Below are 21781 nucleotides of genomic sequence, written 5' to 3' on the forward strand. Positions count from 1 at the left end.
TGGCAGATGGGGAACTGAGGCACAGAGAGACTAAGGGACTCTCCCAAGGTCACACGGGGAGTCTGTGGCAAAGCTGGGTTTGAACCAAGTTCAGCCATGTTCTAGTTTGCTGCCTTAACCACAGGCCATCAGTTCTCACCAGCTAGCTTATCTATACACCCCACCTGCCTAACGTACCTCAGACATGAACTGGGAGGACAGCTTCTAAAGATGAGAGCGGAATTCAGCCTCCAAAGCCTGGTCAACTCTTGGTCTGTCGGTCTGTCTGGGAGATGCAACAAGGTCTTAACTTCTCGTTTTAGCTGGAGGGCCCTCTAGAAGACTAGAGAGTCGGGCTGGGAAGTTTCTCAGTTATTGTGGTAAAGATGCTGAATCTTTCACAAAGGTCACATCCCTCCCAAGGTCTTGGTTGGGTGTTAGAGTTATAAAGGTATTAAGATGAGCTAACAAAACAGCCTGACTAAAAATCCCTTCCTCTCTCATTTGCTCAGCTTTCACACTCTTGTGATGTCATCATTTCTCCAGTTCTCCAAGGAGTCCTCCAGCAGAAAACAGACAGCCTTGTAATTCTGTATGAAAACAGACAGGACAATCTCCCAGGACAGAACAGTCTCCCAGGACTTCTTCTGGCCTCTTGTTCTCCATGCTCTCTTTCTAAGGGGCGCCATGCCCTGCCAAACAGAGGTGTGTTATTAGCATCCCCATCTTATTCCAACCCTCCCGTCTCCCCCAAATCCTCTTGGATGACGCTGACATTTTAACCTAATATTACATTCGTTACTGAAATTCTAGTGACAGCCAGTGTTGGAGAGGGTATGGGAATGATATTGCAAGTTATGTGAGAAATTAATTAGTCACAGACAGATGATGTTGATACCTTCTGTAAGCCTGGTTTATTTCCATGGGTGTCTGTTTTTGGAAAGCTGAATATGTTTGGCTAAATATAATACAGCAAATAGTTCCTGGCAAAGATGATCATGTTGCAAACACAGAATCCAATGGAAACGCATTAGGCTGATAAGTAGAAATCTAAAAGGTTTGGGTAACCAGTTCCCCAGCCTTATGTTTTCATGCCACAGGTTGGTTGGTTGTTGGTGTTTTCATGCTGGGAGTCAAATTCATCCCACATGAGCTTGGTGCTGGGATCAGGGAAGTGAGAGTGGGCAACACTGGCTTTATGTGGAGGCTGCTAGGGTCCAGTTCATCTCCTGCATCGTCTGCAGCTTAGAGCAACCTCCAGGGCTTCCCTGGTTTGTGCCCCCTAGGGCGCTGGGAATAGCCAGGCTGCCGGCCATATTTCCCTCCCTCAAAGAAAGCTCCTGCCTCTTTGCCAGGAACTCCTGTGAGAGGCAGCATAAAGCCAGCTCCGCTTGCTGGGGTTTCCCCACTATGCTGGAAGAATTCTGCAGGGGGCCCTGCTGGGGGAAAGACGAGCACGACCCAAACTCGGAGGTCGGAGCAGGGCTCACAGTCAGGTTCTGGACAGAATTTTGCAGCGGACTCGCTGTCCCCCGAGTGGTGGAACTCTGAACTTTGGCACCAGCGGCCCAGATCCTCAGCTGGTGTTAATCAGCATCATTCCATTGAAGTCAATCGAGCCACACTCGTTTCCACCAGCTGGGGAATCTGTTCCATGGGGCAGGGACGGTTCTAAAACCAAACTTCCCAGCCAGCTGCTCTGTCTGCCCTGGGCTGGATCAGACTTCAGCTCGATACGCCTTGGGGCACGGAGGGATGGGGAATCCGTGGCTGGATTTTGCTGCTTGGAATGACGACTGACGGCGCCCAACAGGGAGATGCAGCCCTGATGCTGCTGCAAGGCTTGTTAGTCTCTTTGCCAGTGTCCACACTGCCGAGTGGGTGAGTTACCAGTCCACTGGAAATGGCTCCTAGGCTCTAGCCTACACCCCCAGCCTGTCCAGCACCCCCACCCCAGGGGAGAGGGGTTTGTGTGTGGACAGCCCCCTAGGAAGAGCCTGAATAAACTTTGCAGTGAAGACATACAGTGGGTTTGGGTGGGTGGGAAGGGGGATCAGAGGCCAGGTTTGTTTTCCAAGTGAGCAGGAGCAAATGGCTGCTGCCATCCAGAAGTACACTGTGCACCCACCTATCCTTGTAAGCCTGGGACAGCTGGTGAAAAGACATCTGAGCCCAAGCCAAGCAGGGCTTGCTACACCCCCAGGATTGGCAGTTGCCCGGCAGGGATGTCAGCTTTGGGGAGGAGCCAGTGTCACACATGAAATACTTCAGCCGTACTGGGAGGATTTCTCTCTCTCTCTCTCTCTCTGTCCCCGCCCTTTGCTCAGTGCCTCTTGCAGCCCCAGCCTCAGGTTGCTGCGGGAAGACTCTTTTCTTACCTTTTCTGGGAGTGAAGTGCGCCAGGCAGACCAGCCCGCCTGGTGCAGGGGAGAGATCGGAGACGGGAAAGACTTGGGGAAGCAAAAGTGGACTTGATTTGAAAGAAAGAAACAGTCTCCTCTTTCTCCGGCGTGTAAGTAGTGACTCTTCCCCTTGTGCGGTTACATTTCACCAACATTGCAATGTAAACAGAGCAAAGGTAGGCAGAGTGGGATTTGCTTTTAAAGGAACAGTTCCCCTTTTATATCCCTTCCCAGCACAGCTTCCTCGGTGGGGCTTATTGATCTCTGGGTGGCATGCTGTACTTTGTGGGAGAGGGCATGAGGGTAGTTGGGGGCCGGGGGTGGGAGATCAGAAACAGGCAGATCAGCTTTATGCCAAATGTAGCAGTAGGATATTCTGGTCTCCTCCTTGGCAGAAGAGATTCCTGTGTGTGTTTTGGTTTTGGTGCGGGGCATTTAGGAAGCCTTGTTCCCCCTCCCCTCCATCACGCCTTTCTCCAAAACCCAGAGGAGTTTTCTTGCAGGGCACGATACTGGCCCGTCTTTGAAGGAAGCTGGCCGGCCGGGAGAGGAGGGGAAAATCTGTTGCCTGCAGTATGAAACTTTGCCAGGCTACTGTTAGGAGGAGATGACACTGAAGTCTCGGTGTGACATCTGTTCACGTGCTCAGACTGAGGACATTCTCCCTGGATGTGTGCGTTCCCCTCACGCTGCACTTTTTGTGGCTGCCGGTGTCCTTTGCATCTCGCTGTAGCTCTGCCACATTCCCAGATATGTGGGGAAGTTGCCCCCTAAGTGTTGCTTCCTTCAGCTCCCTCATCATCACCGCCCTCATCGCTGGTGGGGAGAAGTTACCTAGACCAGGTGGTTAATGCCTGCAACCCAAATCCTTGCCATGCCAGGACTAGAATTGGTGCCAGTGATGCTTTAACCAACTGGCCCGTCTCTGTATGCAAACAAACCAGAATGAGCGGTGCCGACGGATTGGCACAATGGTGGCATTAACTCTGAAAGGGAAGAAACATCAGCCTCCAGCCTGAGGCTCCAGCATTGTTTGTGAGGGGGTGGGGACGGCACTCTGCACAGGCAGCAGGCAGAGGGTTAATGGAATGGCAATGGGCTTTGCTAAAGTTGAAGGGTGGTGCGTATGGATGGAGCCCTGGCTGCTGCAGGGTAACCAGTGGTTCTGGTTCCGTTAGACTGCTGGGCATTTTCAGTGGCAACCTGGTTTGGGCAGAGCGGAAAAACAAACCACAGACTGAATGTGTGATGGCTGCTTTCCATCCTCGGGTGGCTGTGAAAATGGTCCTGAGAGGCCACCAAAAAAACCCAATTAGCTTGAAAACAGTTACCTGCTGCAAACACCAGATATTTAGACTCACTAATCATAACTGGCACTTTTCCCTCTTAGCTCTGTAAGCACGTTTACAAGCTGGGTAAGTAGCATCATTCCCTGAGTACAGGAAAGTGAGGCACATAAGAAGTGACATGCCCAAGGGCTTGCAACAAGTAAGTGGCAGAGCTGGGAACAGATCCCAGCTCTCCTGACAGGTCACTCTGCCAACTGACACAGTGAAGGCCTCTTTGGCACTGGTCCTGTCTGCGTGCTGGAGGGTTTTGCCAGTGTGGGTGAGAGGAGTGGTGCCAGCTCACCTGGCCAGTAAGGGAGAAGTACTTTCCAGGGACTGCTGCCCCTTGATGGAGGGGTTTAGAGATTTCGCAGACATGCCTTCACTGACTGACTTGGGTTTGTCTTCTGTGTGAGATGCACAAGCAACTGTAGGCCTGTGTTAGCCTACGCACCCAGGAGTGCCACGTTGCCACTCCTGGCACCCCAGCTCCAACCTCACAGCCCGGTGACAGGTGAGGAGGGAACTGGATGGATCTCTAGACATATTACTTCACACAGAGCCTTTCAGACACTACAGCCAACCCCACAGAGGCGAGTGTGGGGTGGGGCTGCATATGGGAAGGATCAGAGAGTAACAGGATTGACTTGGGCATAGGAGAATGTAGGCACCATATCTGGGAAATTTCCTCAGGGTGAAATCAGTTAGACAGTGGAATAATCTCCCTAGTGAAGGCTGGAAGCCCCCTCATTAGAAAAGAAAGGAAGGTCTTGTGGCTAAAGAAGAGTCAGACGATCTGGATTGTATTCTTGGCTCTGCCACAGATTCCCCCTGGGACCTTGGGCCACTCACTTAACATCTGTGCCTCAGTGTCTCCATCAGTGAAATGTGACCTTGCATTGCTTCGTGAGGTTTGCTCATTCGGGTCTGCACTGAGCATTGAGATGCTGGCATGGAAGGTGCTTTGGAAGCACAGAGTATTATTTTCAGTGTTGTATTTTTTGTGAAGGCCACTTTCACTAATTGGCCATTCTTTTAGGTCCCTTGAATGGATGCTAACGACAGGTTTTGCTGGATGGAGTGCGTAGTTATTGTGTGTCGTGTTCATACATTATGGGTGACAATAGTGCAGTAAGCATACACCTGGCTTCTGAGTTGGCTGTTTTAAATTTGGCTAATGTATTCCAGATGTATTTATGATGGTAATGGTTAGAATCTCTCTGAGATGGGGCTATATTGTGTCAGGCACATACCCATAGTGAGAGTCCTTGCCTGAAGTTGTTTACAGTCTAAATAGACACGAGAAGGATCATCAGCCCTATTTTACAGATGGAGCAACAGAGATGAGGTGACTTGCCCAAGGTCACTCAGGGAGCCTGTGGCAGAGCTGAGAACTAAGCCCCTGAATCCCAGACAATCCTTCCACTTTCTGTGTCACAAGCAGAGCCCTGGCCACCTGCTGAAAACAAAAGTTATAGGTTTATGAGCACATGTGACTCTGGGTGGACTGCAATCACTTCACAGACATCATGTTTGCATTAAAGTTTTCAGGCTGCAGTACGTTTCTGAGTCCATTGGTCCTCACTCTGGCCTTCAGGAGATACATGAATCATTCATTACAAACCCTGGAACACACTCCTGGCTTCGTTCCACACCTGAAACTTGGGGCAGGTTGTCTGAGAAAATCTCGAAGTGGCCAAATGAATGTTTGAGCTTCCATGGTGCTGTATGTACAACAGCATCCTCACAACCTCCCTTTGAGGAAGGTTGCCATTTCACAGATGGGGAGCCTGAGATATGGAGGCGAAGTGGAATTGATGGTAGAGCAAGAACCCTGGGCACCTGACTCCCAGCCCTGGGCTCAGCCCTCCAGGCCACCCAGAACTCTCACAGGGGTCTGAAATGCAATTTTTCTCTGAGTTATTGGTTCATCAGCTCCACCCCCCTGCCAAAAGTCAGCCCAAACCCTGCAAACTGACATTGCCTTGATTTGCATCCAAGCATCTCTAATGTTTAATAGGCATCTAATTTTAGAGATTACTTGGCTCCTTTCAGCAAATGGCATCCCGGCGGGGATCTGCCTGTTGAATTTCTCTTCTTATCCCTTCCTGACTAACTCACTGCTGCTGGAAAAGAAACAGAAAACAAAACACCACCTGTTGGTTGCTGTAGGTGCAAAGGCCCGGATTGCAATCTTGCAGGCAGTTAGCTCTGCAGAGACAATCTCTTACCAAATACAGCATCCCGGTCACGCTCTTTCATTTCCAATCAAGGTTCCTTTTAAGGTAGTATTTCCCCTGCAGCCAAAGTTGCTCCTCTGCTACCCAGTTGCTTAGTCACTCTCAGCCCTCGCCCACCCCACTGGCCTGGCACCCTGGCTGGAACAGAAGCTGGAGTGAAAATTACTTTCAGGCAGCTGTGAAAAGCGACCAAGCTTTAGACTGTAAGGCAAATCTACACTGATGCCTCCTTGCTGCTGTGGTCTCTGCTGTCTCTTGCTTTTCTCCTCTCTCTCCTTCTGTTGTGCAGCCCAGTCTTGTCAATTTTCTGGTCACAATTTGAGATCAGTATTCTGTTATCTTCTGCATTTTCTAGCTGTTTTTAGAGACCGGCTCAGATGCAGATATGCGAGTCTCAGCAACCACAATCAGGGCCAGATTGTCTAAAGAACTCAGCTCCCTCTCAGGCACCGAAGCAAGAGCCAGATTTTCAGAAGTGCTCAGCACCCAGCCGCGGCCATTGGGACACTTCTGTGTCCAGGTTTCTAAAAGAACCCAGCACTCAACGCACACCCAATGTGCTGAATTCTCCTGCAAACCTGGCCCCTTGGATAGGTGCCTATGAGGCAGCTGAGCTCTCTTGAAAGTTCTGGCCTATGGGCACCGTGCATAATGGTCCACATCTTCTAACACGGGGCTAGTACTTTTGGCTGCATGATTCCTAGAGAGGAAGGATGGTCCAGCGGGTCAGGCAGTAGCCTAGCACTTGGGTTCAAGTCCCTGCTCCACCGCAGTCTTCCTGTGTTACCTTAAGTACATCACTGAGCCTTTCTGTGCTGGCTCCCTTCTGTACAGTGGGAATGGTGGCACTTCCCTACCTCCCAGGGGTGTTGTGAGGATAAATATGTTTAAAGGACAGTGTGATGTCCAGATGCTATGGAAATGGGGACCTATGAGGACCTCGAATAGTGAGAGACACTGTTAGGGGCTGGTTTTCAGAGTGTGGGTGCTCAGCGCTTCCTGAAGATCAAGCCCCTCTGAAGTATCTCACCAGCAGTTGAGACAGCCCAAATCACGAGTCACTGTGGAGTTTTAAAACACTTAGCTCGCCACTGCTTAGAGGGACAACGTGGTGGTAGGCGATAGAGTAGCCCTAAGGCAGGGGTTCTCAAACTGGGGGTCCGGACCCCTCAGGGGGTCGCGAGGTTATTACATGGGGGTGGGGTCACAACACAACCTGTCAGCCTCCACCCCAAATCCCGCTTTGTCTCCAGCATTTATAATGGTGTTAAATAGATAAAAAAGTGTTTTTAATTTATAAGGGGCTGGGTCACACTCAGAGGCCTGCTGTGCAAGAGGGGTCACCAGTACAAAAGTTTGATAGCCACTGCCCTAAGGAGTCCAGGCAAGAGAGACACTGACTACTCTCTTCTGAGACTGTCACACGACTGTCTTTACCTGCTGTTCTGAGTGATACGTTTGTGCATCACTTCCGAATACCCATTTCCCAACCTCCGACACATCCAGGGGGCAGCGAATGTTTTATTTGTAACATCTAATACGAAGAGTGATAATTAGGAAAAAAATAAAACAACCCTGCAGCAGTTTGTACGTATCTTTGCCACCTGCCCTCTTCATAACTGTGCATCTTGCATGGGCTATTTATAGGGCTTCCTGAGCCATCTGGGCTGAGGCAGGGAGGTGCTTGGGACCGAGGCCTGGGTCGCCTGCTTTCAGATGAGCAAAGGTGTCTCTCATGAACAATTAGCTGGCAGCAAGGGGTGGGAATTGAACTTGCACTCGTCTGCCGTGCACTAACTGTCTGTGCGGACCCTGATGACACATATTCAAAGTTCCTTAATGGGTTTTAATCTACGCCTGTTTCAAAGTGGACTAGAGCAAAGCCTGTTAACAAACCCCTCAGCAGGGTCCACATGGACAGTCAGTGTGCAGCACGCTAGTGAAGGGTAGATTCTCGCTCCAGCTTGCAGCAAGCTAAGGCCAGGTCTAGGCTATCAACTTACATCGGTATAACTACAACGCTCAAGGGTGTGAAAAATCCACGCCCCTGAGCTACACAGCTATATTGACCTAACCCCTGGTGTTGACAGGCTTCTCCCGTTGACATAGATACCGCCTTTCATGGAGGTGGATTAACTGAAGCTCCGGCATTTTAAGTGTAGATCGGCCCTAAATGTTGGTGTAGAGAAGCCAATATGTAGAGTGGCAGAAAATGAATTGTAAGGCAGGTGCGGGGGAAGGCACATGCTGTGGGGAGAGGTGCTATAGAAAAACCCTTTAGACTAGAGCCATTAGATTGGTTGGATTAGATAACGGGGGTTGTGGTTGATAGAGAGGAAGGATCAATATAGCAATCATGCTCTGAATGCCAACAGCAAGTGTCGTGTTATCACAGCACAAATGAAGTGGTTTAAGGAGCAGTGGTTTTGCCAGAGACTGTTTAATAGCAGCATTACAGCTGCAATCAAATAATTTGGGTCCTGAATCTGCCCTGCCTTTCCAGCTCTGCTATTGGGGAAATGCCTTGTGGTTCAGACTTTCATTTTGTGGAAGCAGCAGGTTGGGTGAGAAGAATCACCACTCTGATTCTAAGAAATGAGGGTCAGCATGGGGTCGCGGATAGTGCAGTGAACTGGGAGCCAGGAGATCTGGACTGTAGTCTAGGTTCTGCCACTGACCAGTCAAGAGACCTTGGGCCTGTCACTTCATCACTCTGCACGTCTTCTTCCTCTTTGTCTGTCTTGCCTAATTTTTTTGTAAGCTCTTTGAAGCAGGGACAATCACTCACTGAGTGCGTTTGCAGTGCCTTGCATAATGGGGCCTTGATCTTGGTTGGGGCATATAGACATTAATGTCATATTAATAACAATATTTTTAAAAATTACAACTCTTTGATGTACTGTTGTCAGCACGGACTGCTGGCCACCTCTGCCCAGCATTTCGGGAACACACAGGATTGCCAGAGCAGGAGTATCACTGCTGTTGATGCACAAAGAAAGAAGTAAACAGGATGAAGTGGTATTAATTTCAAAAATGTGTGTGGAGGGGTGAGGGCAGAGATTCTGCATGAGCCACATAAAGAATGGCCTTGCTAATGGAGATACTCAATTAGTAATAATTAGTGAGCACCTTCCAAACATTAACTCTCACAACACCCTTGATCTGTGTATTATTATCCTGTTTTACAGATGGGTAAACCAAGGCACAGAGCGGCTAAAAGCTAGCTTGTGCATGGTGACCTATTCCTGTTTCAAAATGAGTCATTGACAGAGCTGGGCACGGAACCCAGGCATCCTGGCTCCCAGCTCCCGATGTGACACTTGTCAGTTTATTATTTCCCTGCTTTTAGAAGAGCAAGCTGGGGTGAGAGTCAAATAAATCAATTCATGAAATTAACCTGGAAAAACAAAGCAGGTGGCTGTTAGTGTCGCTTTAATCCAGCTGTTTTTTTAGCTGCAGGGCAGTGGGTTCCTTTGTGAAACAGAAGATGGTGTTACCAGCAGCAACATCCTTGTATAACTAATGACAGCAGTGGGGTGCTGGGCTCATGGGAGAGGTGGGGATTCTTTCCATTGCTCAGTGATGGGATTTTTTTAGGAGACTAAGGGAATTAGGGCCAGGTTTGTCAAGGAATGTAGGTGCCTAACTCCTATTGAGTTCAGTGGGACTTAGGTGCTTGAATACCTTTAAAAATCTGGCTCTGAGTCTCTTGGATTGAAGATTCAGTTCATGCAGCATGTTTCTGGTCAGGATGTCTTTGGCTCGAGACTAGGCACCCAGCTGGTGCCAAAGGAACACATTGCTCTGTGTTTTTAGGTGGTGTTCTAGGGCATAACATGGGTGGAGTGGTCCAAGGGGGAATTATCTCTGGAAGGGTTAAGGTCGGACTTGGAGATGTTCACAGTCAAATAAGCTCCCATTATAGATTCTCTTCTGTCTGGTAAATGTTCCTCCAGCCACCACATTGAATATTCAGAGCCTGGCTTTTTATTGAAACGTGTTTAAATTGGCCGAGGGTCAAGAGTGCATTTTCAGTGCACAGAACATGTGGGAGAAAATTAATTTATTCTGCAAGATGGGGCATCTGGGAAGAAATGTCCAGGTCATGTTCTGTTCTATTCTGTTCTAGCGTTTATACCATGCCCATCACTGTGGTCTCTAAGCATCATCCAGAGGTGCATTAAGTGACATTACTGGCATCAGACATGCATAGTTCTCTCTTTCTCCTTTTCATCTCCCCTGGGGCAAGAATAACGTGAGATTTTTTTTTAAATTATTTGTCAGTGTCTGCCATGCTATGTTTATTATTGACAGCAACGTTCATCCCGAGCATTGGATGATCTGTCGCTCTCAAGCCCTTGGGTTCTGTGAGTTTAGCATTCTCAGGGAGGTCGTTTAGGGCACTACCACACTACATCGGCTCATTTTCACACCCCTGAGCGACGTGAGTTACATCGAGTTAAGCGGTAGTGTGGACCAGCCCTTAGCCGTACCTGATTTCCAGGCCTTTCTTTTGGAAGAAAAAAAATAAATCTTGAGGGTACAGCTGCTACAAATGATTTATGGCAATTGTTCTCAAACTGTGATCCACGGACCACGGTTTGTAGATTGCTGCGTGGGTCTGGCTCTCCTTTTTTCCCCTGCTGCTAAATTGTATTAATAGTTAGCTTAAAAGTATCATAATATGTTGTTTTCCATGAGTTACTCTGGCAATTACTGTAGCTGCCACGGGAAAGTTTGTTATCCTGAATGGGAAGGAGGGATGAGGGGGTGCAACCCCCCCACTTCTCAGCCTCTTGTCTTCTGTTCAGATGTATTGATGGGACCCATCACACAGTCAAACCCTGATAACGTCCCTTCCACAGTCCCAGAGCCTGAATTTCCTATCACAGCTCTTGTGTGCTGGTAACATCTCTCTGTGGAGTTTGAAACAAACAACTGGAAACTCCTATCAAATCCTTCTAGTTTGGGGGTTGGAGTAAAGTGTGTGTGTTGGGGGCGGGAGGGAGCGGAGAGAGAGAGAGAGGAATTTGGTCTCTTTCCCCAGCAGACCTGAGAGCTGCAATTATTGGGTTATTTTTTTAATTGAATTTTTGAATCCAAAATAATTGAATTTCTGGGCTGATCTTAAACTTTGCAGCCTCAAAACAGATTTAAATATGTGATTCCTGCAAAACAGGGAAAAATTCCAAAATCCCAGTTTACTTGTGTTATTTATTGTGAATTAAATAATAATTGGAAAAGACATCTCTCCAAAGCTCTCAGCTCTCTGACACACCATTAACAATCACAGCAGTATTAAAATGAGCCATTCCAAGATACATTGGTGTATTTCCACCTGAAACGTCAGCCTGAACCCTGCCTTTGTACCATCTAATGTGTCATGGATTGCTCAATGGCCCGGTATATGTTGGAAAGTACCATTTGATTAATGGCAGGTGATAGGGAGCTGTGGCGTGGCCAGTGCTGTTGATCTTCATCCAGACAGCTCTCAAAGGGACCAGATTTTCAAAGGTATTTAGGTGCCTAACTTCCACGGATTTCAATGGCAGTTATAGCCTTTCTGAACCTAGCTGCATCTTTAGGTGCCTGAATACTTTAGAAAATCTGGCCCAAAGTGCTTTATTTAAAAATATAGTGGTAGGAATCTCTTCCCATCAATGCAGTGAAACCGCCTAGTGGGAGAAAGCCAGTACTTTTACAAACTGAATAGGAAAGGCAGTGAAGAGTATTGGGGATAATACTGGCCTCTCTCACTGTGGGGCTGAAGCTTTATCCATGTCAGTAGAAAAGTTGGAGATCCTCAAGTGAAAGGCGCTGTAAAAGGGCTATTATTAAAGGGATCAGCTGGCGAGGCACAGTAACCTTTCCCTGTATAATGTCCTTCGCTCCTCAAGCTGAAAGGGTAAATTCACATACAAAGGAAAAGCAGCAAAGTGTTTTCTAGGGAAGTTTCCACCCACCCTGAGACATTAATGCTCTTTTTGCTACAGAAATCCCCTAGAAGCAACCAACTCAGAATTATCTCAGAATCATTATGTGGTAATTGCATAAATGGCTAATTCCTGTTCCTGACCTCTTAGGAATCTGCCCTACCCTTAGCACAGACAGAATCTTTTGTCTAGTCCCAGCATCAAATGGTTGCTTACGTGGCCTTTCCGATAATTACAGAACCCTCCAAATCCCACAGGGAGAAGGAACATATCTCCACTTATCCGCTATTGTTAAATAAGGGGTCTGGGCCCAGTTCTCAGTTGGTGCAAACTGGTGTAGTTCCACTGGAGTCAGTTGGACTCTCCATTGGAACGACACCCACTTACAACAGCAATGGATCTATTCTAGTCTATTTTTGGTATTATTTGTGTAACAGTAGCACCTAGTGGCACCTAGAGCCCAGCTGAGACTGGGGCTTCACTGTGCTAGGGACCACGCACGACAGTCCCTCCCCCAAAGATTTTGCGGTTTGAACAGACATGACAGAACAAGGCTAGGAGCAAGGAGGGTCATTATCTCCGTCCTGCAAATGGGAACCGAAGCACAGAGAGATTAAGTGACTTGCTCAAGGTGACACAGGAAGTATATGGCAGAGTGAGAAATTGGACCCAGTCTGTTTTATTCAGCTTCTTATATTTTGCCCATCACAGTGGAGTCTGGCCTGCTGTGTTGTCTGCCAGACACTTAGAATGGACGTAGCAAATCAGCTTATTCCCCAGTGCTGGGACTGGACTTCTTTAGACTAGGGGTTCTCAAACTGGGGGTCGGGACCCCTCAGGGGGTCATGAGGTTATTACATGGGGGGTCACGAGCAGTCAACCTCCACCCCAAACCCTGCTTTGCCTCCAGCATTTATAATGGTGTTAAATATATTAAAAAGTGTGTTTAATTTATTGGGAGGGGTGGTCGCACTCAGAGGTTTGCTGTGTGAAAGTGGTCGCCAGTAAAAACATTTGAGACCCCCTGCTTCAGATGTTATTTTTAGTATTCATGAAAGGTGCCAGTTTGACCACACTGCAGACTGAAGCCCTGTGTTAGTCCAGTCCATGTAACAGGCACCACCTGGGGGGTGACCACGAAACAGCTCTGTAATGTAGCCCTGCCAGTGTTTCCCCAAGCCCTGCTCTATGGAGACCACACCCAGGGGAGAGGTCACCGGCTCTGCAGCCCTCTCTATTTGTCTATACAATAAATGCATTGATAATTTTTCAGTGCGTTCAGCATGGTGGTAGGTGGTAAGTGAACAGCCCCGGCGATTCAAGGCCTCTGTTTACTCGGAAAGCAGGTCCAGCACAGGCGTGCGTCCCCACAGCACTGCCACACCAGAGTGTCTCCAGCACCAACCTGGAGGGACCTCCTTTCTCCACGAGAGCGTGGCTCAGCCTCCATGGACCGTTTGGTCCCTGGCTCCTCTGCTCAGCCTACTTACGTGCCCACAGAAACTGGAGTGAAACCATAAACTTCATGCTGCATAGGCCACTAAGCAGTCATTAGACAGTCAGTGCCACAGAGCATCTGCAGCATGGTATCCCATTGTCACCCGGTCTCCTTGTTTAGGGAGGTGGTGGGGGATGAATTGTAAAATTCTGTCCAGTGCGGAGGAAGATTCTGCAGAGCTAAGTCTAACTTTTGGCTCACGTGGTCTGAGCCAGAAATCCCCAAGGGATTCCTCCGGCTGCTCTGGGAAGAGGAGCCCCAGTAGTTAGTTAGTTATCGTGAAGCGAAAAAGACAAGACACAGATAACCTCTGTGACGCAGGCCTGAGGAGGAGGATGACGGCAGTGCAGAGTTTGAACAGGCCTTCTGAAAATCAGAATTGAGATCCTTTAATCCCTGCCCTTTAGCCAAGAGGGAGAGCAGAGACACAGCAAATTGAAGCTGGAAGGCTGAGTTCTGAGAGACCTACAGCTCTGAAGACATTCTTCAGGTCACATGCCTCTGCTCTGCACAGAGACTGCAATTGTGGCTCCTTGGAAGGGTCTCAAAGGGCCACAGGTGAGTCTGATGGATACAGAGGCGGCTTTACAGCGATTCAGCCGATGCCCCGGAATTGGGGCCTAAGAGGGCCCCGCAACGTCCCGAAGGAGCTGCTGCCGAAGTCCTGCCACTGTCTGTGGCGGCAGCTCAATCGCTGCTGCAGAGGAAGGCCCCTCTGCCGAAATGTCGCCAAAGACACTGGCAGCTGATTGAGCTGCCGCCGAAGTCCCGGCACTGTCAGCGGCGGCAGCTCAATTGTTGCCGCTGTCTTCGCCAACATTTCAGCGAAGGGACCTTCCTCCATGGCAGCAATTGAGCTGTCGCCGAAGACAGCAGCGGGACTTCGGCAGCAGCTCCTTGGAATCAGGCCCCGCAGTGCCTGAAGCCGGCCCTGGATGGATACCTGAGCTGGCTTGCATTGTACTGTACTAGATTTAAGAAAAGAACTTAAACTGTGTGCACGTGCTAATGTATGTATTTAGGCCATGCCATCTTTCATGATCTTTTTGGCCCAGACTCTGGTTTCTTAGGTCTTTTCCAAAAGACCATATTAGATGCAGATAAATGCCTCTGCTTCCCAGTGACATCCACTCTCCCAAGTAAACCAAACCCTCACCCAAGGCTTGCCCCACTCCTGTTTCTAGCACTGCCCCTCCCCTTTATCAATAAATCTCCAGCCCCCCAGCAGGACCAGTGACAGCACTTCCACTGCTAGGATGAGAATTCCTGGTACCATCAACTGCCTTGATGCTTGCACCGTTTCTAAAGAGCTGTGATTGTGGCATTTCAAAGGCTTTGACTGCACAAGCAAATCTTCTGTATTGAACTGCTGTCAGACAAATCCAAGGTGCTATTCTGCCAGGAAGGAAGGAGTCAAAGTAGATTGCAAACAAATCCCCGTTAACTTCAGTTTTCCAGCAGAAGAGCTAGGAGAAAGGGATTTCTGGGAGTCATTTTAAATCCATGAAAACAGGATACGGTGTCTAAGGGAGAGGGAGTGATTTCATAAATTCACATTCACAGCATGTGTTTGAGTTAAGCATGTAATCCATCCCAATCCCCTCTTATTAGTGGTTAATTGTATAATTAGTGGCACTGTGATAATGGTGTTGTGAGTGCAGCTAACTCCCACGTGCACAGCCGGCTCGATGACTTTCAATCCAGAAAGGAGTGTGGTGTAGTGGTTACAGCAGATCACTTAGGCTACGCTTGGCTCTGAAAACCGATTTGCTGAGTGAACTTGGGCCAGTCAGATCGGTATAAAACTCACCTGTCTTTCAGGGATTTTGTGAGGCATAAAGATGACCTGCAAAGGAACATTTAAATTGCCGTTTTCTGCTTCTTGATGTACAAAGACATCTTTTACCTGCTTGGTTTTTAGGGTTTTGGGAATGCCCAGTCTGGTCTTCACTGGTTTTGCTGGAGGACCTCTTGTGGGTCTCAGATGTTTATTCTGAGCGCTCATTCCCAGACTGAAAGGTTGTGCAGTCTTTACCACAGACACACTCTCTCCAAAGTGTCCATCGGCCATTGGAATTCAATTGGTGTTAACCAAAACAAGGACATTTAAAACAGTGTGTGGCAGAAAATCGCTTCTCCTCTCACTTGCTCACCTTTGTCATCTTGATGCTGTGAAGTCGCAGTTACGGCAGTTCTCTAGTTGTCCATAGGGCCTCCCAGTATATACCAGACCTGAATAAGTTCAACCAAAAAATGAGAGCGAGCATGGAAAAGTCTATTAGGACACAAGCCTTTCAGGCCGTCTTTATAAAGGAGCAAAAAAGAGGACATCAAGCTAAGTCATCCCTTTCCACTGCTTCGGATGATCAGGGCAGCGCTAGCTCTGTCAGCATTTGTGGTATCAATGACTGTGTGCGCTCAAGTCACAAACCAAAACCACCAGGATGTTGTCTTCATTTATTGTTCGTATTACAGTAGGGTCTAACCAAGCTGGGGGGCTCATTGTGTGAGGCTCTGTACATACACATAGCCCCTGCCCTGGAGAGCTTACAGTCCAATAGACAGCCCAGGCAAAGGTTGGGGGAGGGGAAATATCTCCATTCTACAGATGAGGAATAGACTCCCCTAAGGAGTCCGTGACAGAGCCAGAAATCAGGCCCAGATCTCCGGAGTCCCAGTCAAGTGCCATACCCACCTGACTATCCTTCCTCCCTGGAGCTGGTGTCAGATTCTTTCCCATTGATCTACCAGTCAGATTCCTTATAGCACCTGAGGCTTCCTAGTGTCATCATCCTACTTTGCCTTGTAGTCTCCTGTAGCAGATCTCCCTCTCCTTCCCTCTGTGTGTATCTCCTGCTGAGCTCCATGCTTTCCAAGGCTCAGGCATAAATGCTTGTAACTTGTCCAGGGCACCAGAGCTGGGGCTGCATGCTGAAAAGGTAGTGACCCGCGTGGGAGACTGAACTACCAGATTACAACAAAGGATCTGATAACTTCAAAGAGAGGAGGGGGCTGGGAGGGAAAAGGGTGCATGGATGGGATTGAACTGGTCTATAAAAGGCATGGAGTGTGACTACATCGGAAAAGTGGTTTCTTTTCCATAGAACCACCCCTGTTTTGTCTGCCACTCTAATAACCAGCACAGCTGCTTTGAGGCAGATTTATTGTATAAGGAAGAGGGCCCTGTACCACCGCAGTTGCCTGGTAGCAAACTCAGAACGCTGTTCCATCCTGTCGTGTGGATGGGGTATCTGTAAAACTGTGCTGCAGCCTTGACTAGTGAAAGAGCTGTAGCATGGTCCAGAGACATGGATCTTCTCTACTTTTTAAGGTGGAACAACATTTTTAACCAAACGGTGTATTATAACTGGGTCCCCCAGTGTAGAGGGGCTCGCAGGGTGGCCCTCCATTTGGAGGCTGGAGGTTTCCCAGCTGCTAAAGGGATGTTAGTGATTTTTGTGCTCACACCCCAATTTGAAGGGGTTTTCTTTATTCCTCCAGGCATGACAGAGCAGGATCCCCTCACAGAGTGTGCTGTCTCAGAATGGTTTATTCTGGGTACATCATTATCATTTGTGCAGGGTATTAACAGAAGGCAGATAATCAGCTGGCGTTTACATTCCAGCGGGGAGCTGCTGGGTGAGTCTCTGGCTGTTACACGTTCTCCTGTTAGCATTCCACTCCTAAGGAGGATTGCGTTGCCGGTGAAAGGTTCCAGATACACAGCCCCATGCATAGAACAGGTACAGCATGGACAGCTGCAGGGCAAGCTTCCGTGCCCATTTACCTCAATCCTGACCCGGAAGGTGGGCAAGGTCACCTCTGGGCATCACAAGTTCATTCCATTCGTGCCAAGAGAGGGGTTGGTGATGCATGTGTTGGGGATGGGGGTATGTTGCCATGTTGTTGGCAACTTGGGCATTTGTCCGCTGAACTGCAGCCCACAAAACTCATTGCATCTGGCTTGCCTCTGCCAGATCACCATTGAGCTGGGCCAGATTTGAACCAGAAGTGAAAGACCCTGGGTTAGCCCCTCAGTTGGTATAAATTGACATAGCACTGGTGAAGGTCAGGGATGAAGCTAGCCTGGCCAAGGATCTGGCTCTTACCCTTTTTTTTAAAGTACCTGTTGGTGTTTGGTTTTGCAACACCTCTTCCAGGCCCATAGCCAAAATGACGTCCATTCCTCACGCAGTTGATCAGCCTCTGGCCTCTTGCAAGGCCAAAATTCTTTGTGCATGAGCAGGTGCATGGGAAGGAAAGCTCAGTAATATTGATAGCTGGTAGAAAGGCATCCCAGAGTACTTGGCTCCCTGCAATAGATGGGGAAAGGTCACTAGCTTGGCAGAGCGCCACGGAGGCTGGTGACCTCTGAAAGCGGGGAGGCGAAACTGACACATAAAGGAGCTACTTGGAACCAGTTTGTAACAGTGGGCACAGATAATGCGTATGACCCGAGCCAAGGTAAGCACTGCCAAAGGCTGCCCGACCTGTGAAATGTCCACTGCCCGAGGGCACATGAGAACACGTAGAGTTCATCTGAGGACGCTGTGTATTCTGCAGCAATCATGTTTTAAACAGCCTGGCATCAAGGTAACCAATCGGAGCTCTTGCCAAGCTTGCAGCCTCGAAACAATCACCTTATCGCAGGGGGATCCCGGGCAGCTGCCTCTCGGCCTAGGAGGCTTTTATTTCCCTCGTTGCCTTCTGGTTTTTACAGGATTTAATAGACATAAGCTCCCTGTTTGATGGCTGGGAGTGCATCCTCAAGCAGTCTCCCCTATCACAGGCCAGCAGCAGTTCTCCCATTTCCTGCTGCCCATCAGCACAGGTGCAGCAAAAGCAAAATACCTGCTGTGCATCTTGGAATGTAGCTCTACCAGCAAAGCCTGAAAGATCCCACTAGGATGATTTCAGATAAGGCCTCTTAGAGGCCCACTCTTATCTAAACACTGACATACGGTTACGGCAGCAATTATTTGGATAGGGAACTGCAGACTTATACAGTCTATCAGAGGTGTATTCCAATGCCTGAGCAGCGGGTTGGCTGTATAGACTTGTTGGCATCGTGCTGCGAGTCAGGAGAGTTGGCTTCAATTCCCGGCTCTGCCATAGACTCCCCCTGTGACCTTGGACAAGTCACTTAATGTCTCTCTGTGCCTCAGTTCCCTGTCGAATGGAGATGGCAACATTATCTTTTGTGTGCCATTTCTGTTTAGACTGCAAGCTCTATGGGGCAGGGACCATTTCTCATAGCACTTAGAATAATAGGGCCCCAAATCTCAGTTGCGGCCTCCAAGCACTCCTGTAATAATAAGACTAATAATAGCATTGGGAGGCAGGAGCTGCTGGGTCTAATCCCAGCTCTGACTCCCTGTGAGATGAGATTGACTCTCAGAGCCTCATCGTTCACGTACCAGGAAGCCATTCTTCTGCCCTCACTGGAACGCCACAGCCTGTTCCATGGGGGTTCTGAATCCACAAGCATCGTGATCTCTGATGGCCTCCAAAATCTATGACCCTCTGGTGGCTTCACTGAGAAGTGTGTGGTGACGGTGATCTCTTCCTGCTCACACACCCGTGCTTTGGAGGCTGCCCCTGCATGGCACTATCCTGGTGATTCTTGCACTCTCACCCGAAGGACTGCGGGCTGTTCGTTCCGCCGCGTGACCCTTCACCTGTGGCTCATCATTGGCTCTGGCATAATGAAGCACTTGGAAGCAGGTTTCCATTTCAGACTTCAAATGGCTGTCGTTCAGCTCAGGCTCTGCCTCTCTCTCCCCTCAGCTTTGCCAGAGAAACATTTTGGTCTATGAATTGCTGTTTTCTTCCCTTCCCCCTGCCTGTTGGCGTCTCTGTTTCCACAAGTCTTCCCCACAGGTACTTTCCCAAACGTTCGGCTGCAGGTTTACATGTGTAGGATCGCCCGGATTTTAACAATGCCCCTTTGACTTTGGATAGCGTCTGGATAACGTTATGTTACACACACACACGTACGTATGTACGTACGTGATGGGCAGCAGTTAAGCAACTAGGCTAGGAATTGGGAGAGCTGGATGCTATCCCCAGTTCTGCCTCTGTATTGCTCTGCAGCTTTAGGCTCGTCACTTAGGGCCAGGTTTTTAAAGGCATTTAGGCTCATAAAGATGCAGATACACTGAACTATTGAAATCAATGGGAGTTTGGCACTTAGGTGCTTCTGAAAATCCCGCTAGGCACCCATCTGCATCCTTAAGCGCCTAAATGCCTTTAAAAATGTGTTCCTTAACTTCTCTGTGCCTCTGTGTGTGGGGCCCTGGTTCCTTACTGGGGACTCTAAGCATTATTGCAATACAAATAATCATATGTCTTGAGATAGACAGATAAGGATTATGAAGTTATTGTTTTTATTACTGGGGGGGCTGCCAAACTTAATGATTGTTTGTGCTGTGCTTTGAGATCCTTGGAGGAAAAGGGTTGAATTGTTACATTGATTCCCATGCAGCTTTCAGACATCTTCCAGCCACTGCATTTCCTCCACCGCTAAGCAAAACACATATGCATACGCACACAGAGAGCCAACCCAGGATGGGTGCACAACTGGTTTAAGGTTAAATGCCAGATTAGCTCAATCCTTGGCAAGGAGGCAGAATTGTGGTATTTGCTCATTCGCTTGTCATCATGTGTCTCCCGGAGCTTTAAATAAAACAGATTTGAAACCCCAATGCAAAGGGTTTTAATGCCTGATTCTACACAGCGGAACTGCTGCCCCAGCACATGGCCTCAGACAGAAACCTAGTCAATACCACTTCTGTAAATTGTCCTGAAGGGGGGAAAATAGGTCAGGAACTGTGTCTTCTTTCATTAGTTTCTTCTTGTGCTGCTGCAGAAAGATCTGGTTGAGTTCTTGGGGCTGGTTTTTAGACTCAGATCAGCCCTGCAAAGGCCTGTCTCCTGGGTCTGAGCTGAAGTCTGGAGGGGATTTTAGTTTTGTGCATATCTGTTTGGATTGAATCTCTCCTACTCCGCCCCCATTTCCTGAGAGTGGTGTGCAAGATGATGGAGTTTCAGGTAATCTGATAAGTGCTGACCTGGCATGGCAGCCTCACGGGAGAGATGAATAGCTTTGAAATCCAGGTATTAGAGAGAGTTTTGTGGAGATTCAGCCACTTTCATAGGGGGCTAGGATCAAAATGCGATGCTGTTTGGAAAGGTTCCGAGTATTTCCACTCCAGTAGGGAAGATGCAGAGAGCGTACCAGCCCTTTGTGCTGCTGGGGGAGTTTGGTTTGGGTTTATAAAATTTAGAGCTGTGTTTATTGGGGGGAAAACCCTTTACTGTGCCCTAAAAATGTTCTTTTCCATACCATGCATATCAGGGGAGGGGTGTGGAAATTGAGCCCGAAGTATCAGGCTTCCTGATCTCGTGGGAATGGGAAAGGCAACTGCAGCAGGACCTGCGGGGACGACAGAGCTTTACATGCCTGAGGCTCAAGGAACCTTACAAAGGATTCTGTGTCCTTAATGCCCAGGAGTTTGGCATGCAAAGATTTACAAACACCAGCTCCCACAGTCCCTCTGTACAGCAGGTGTGTCTTGTCGGTCACCATTTTACAGAAGGGGAAAACTGAGGTGGCGAGAGAGGCTAAAGTGACTTGCTCAAGGCCACAAGCAAGTCAGTGGCAGCGGCATCCTGACACCCAGTCCTGTGGCTTCGTAAGAACAGCCATACTGGGTCACATTCTGTCTTCTGACAGTGGCCAGTGCCGGGTGCTTCGGAAGGAATGAACAGAACAGGTAATCGGGAAATGATCTATCGTCTGTCGCTCATTCCCAGCTCCTGGCAAACAGAGTCTAGGGACGCTTCAGAGCATGGTTTTGCATCCCTGCCCATCCTTTCTCCATAAAACCGTGCAATAGAACAAGCTCTTTTAAAGAAGAGTAACATTAGTGCAATCCTGCCCACATTGATTGTTGCTGAGGTCTCCTGCATGTCTGCATCCATTGATCCTGCCAGCGGGTGGGGGTCGGGGGAGTGAGCTCCAGGCAAAATCTTTGATTCTGTGCCACTTCTTGTACCAGGTAGAGGTTTGCCTTGGTATGCCTGGCATAATTCCTTCTCTTGCGGCTGCTGTTGTGTACCAATTGTCTGCCCACTCCTTTCCTCTACACCAGAGGTGGCTGCATTTTAGTGGCAGGTGAAAGTAGATCATGTCTGAATTCTGATCTGTGAGATACAAGCTCTATCTCTCACTCTCTGTCTCCTTACAGCACGCCAAGCGCGTGCTTGGGGCGGCATGCCGCGGGGGGCGCTTTGCCGGTCGCCGGGAGGGCGGCAGGTGGCTCCGGTGGACCTCCCGCAGGTGTCCCTGCGGAGGGTCCTCTGATCCCGCGCCTTCGGTGGAGCATCCGCAGGCACATCT

At 48.8% G+C, this 21781-nt stretch overlaps 1 protein-coding gene across 30 annotated transcripts in view; it reads left to right on the top strand.

The window, feature by feature from the left end:
* CDK18 (cyclin dependent kinase 18) overlaps positions 1-21781 on the top strand; it is a 173452-nt gene that overhangs the window by 96081 nt on the left and 55590 nt on the right. For 17 of the 30 annotated variants that reach the window (XM_039533361.1, XM_039533364.1, XM_039533363.1 and 14 more), the window contains one exon: positions 492-684. The exons of 12 other annotated variants lie outside the window; for them this stretch is intronic. In XM_039533361.1, coding sequence (XP_039389295.1) covers positions 492-684 — 193 coding nt within the window. Of the gene's footprint in view, positions 1-491; positions 685-2349; positions 2492-21781 lie in introns of those variants that run through there. One more of the 30 variants, XM_039533392.1, reaches the window with a different exon arrangement.

This window comes from Mauremys reevesii, linkage group 4, assembly GCF_016161935.1.
Source record: "Mauremys reevesii isolate NIE-2019 linkage group 4, ASM1616193v1, whole genome shotgun sequence".
In the NCBI taxonomy this organism is placed as follows: Eukaryota; Metazoa; Chordata; order Testudines; family Geoemydidae; genus Mauremys; species Mauremys reevesii.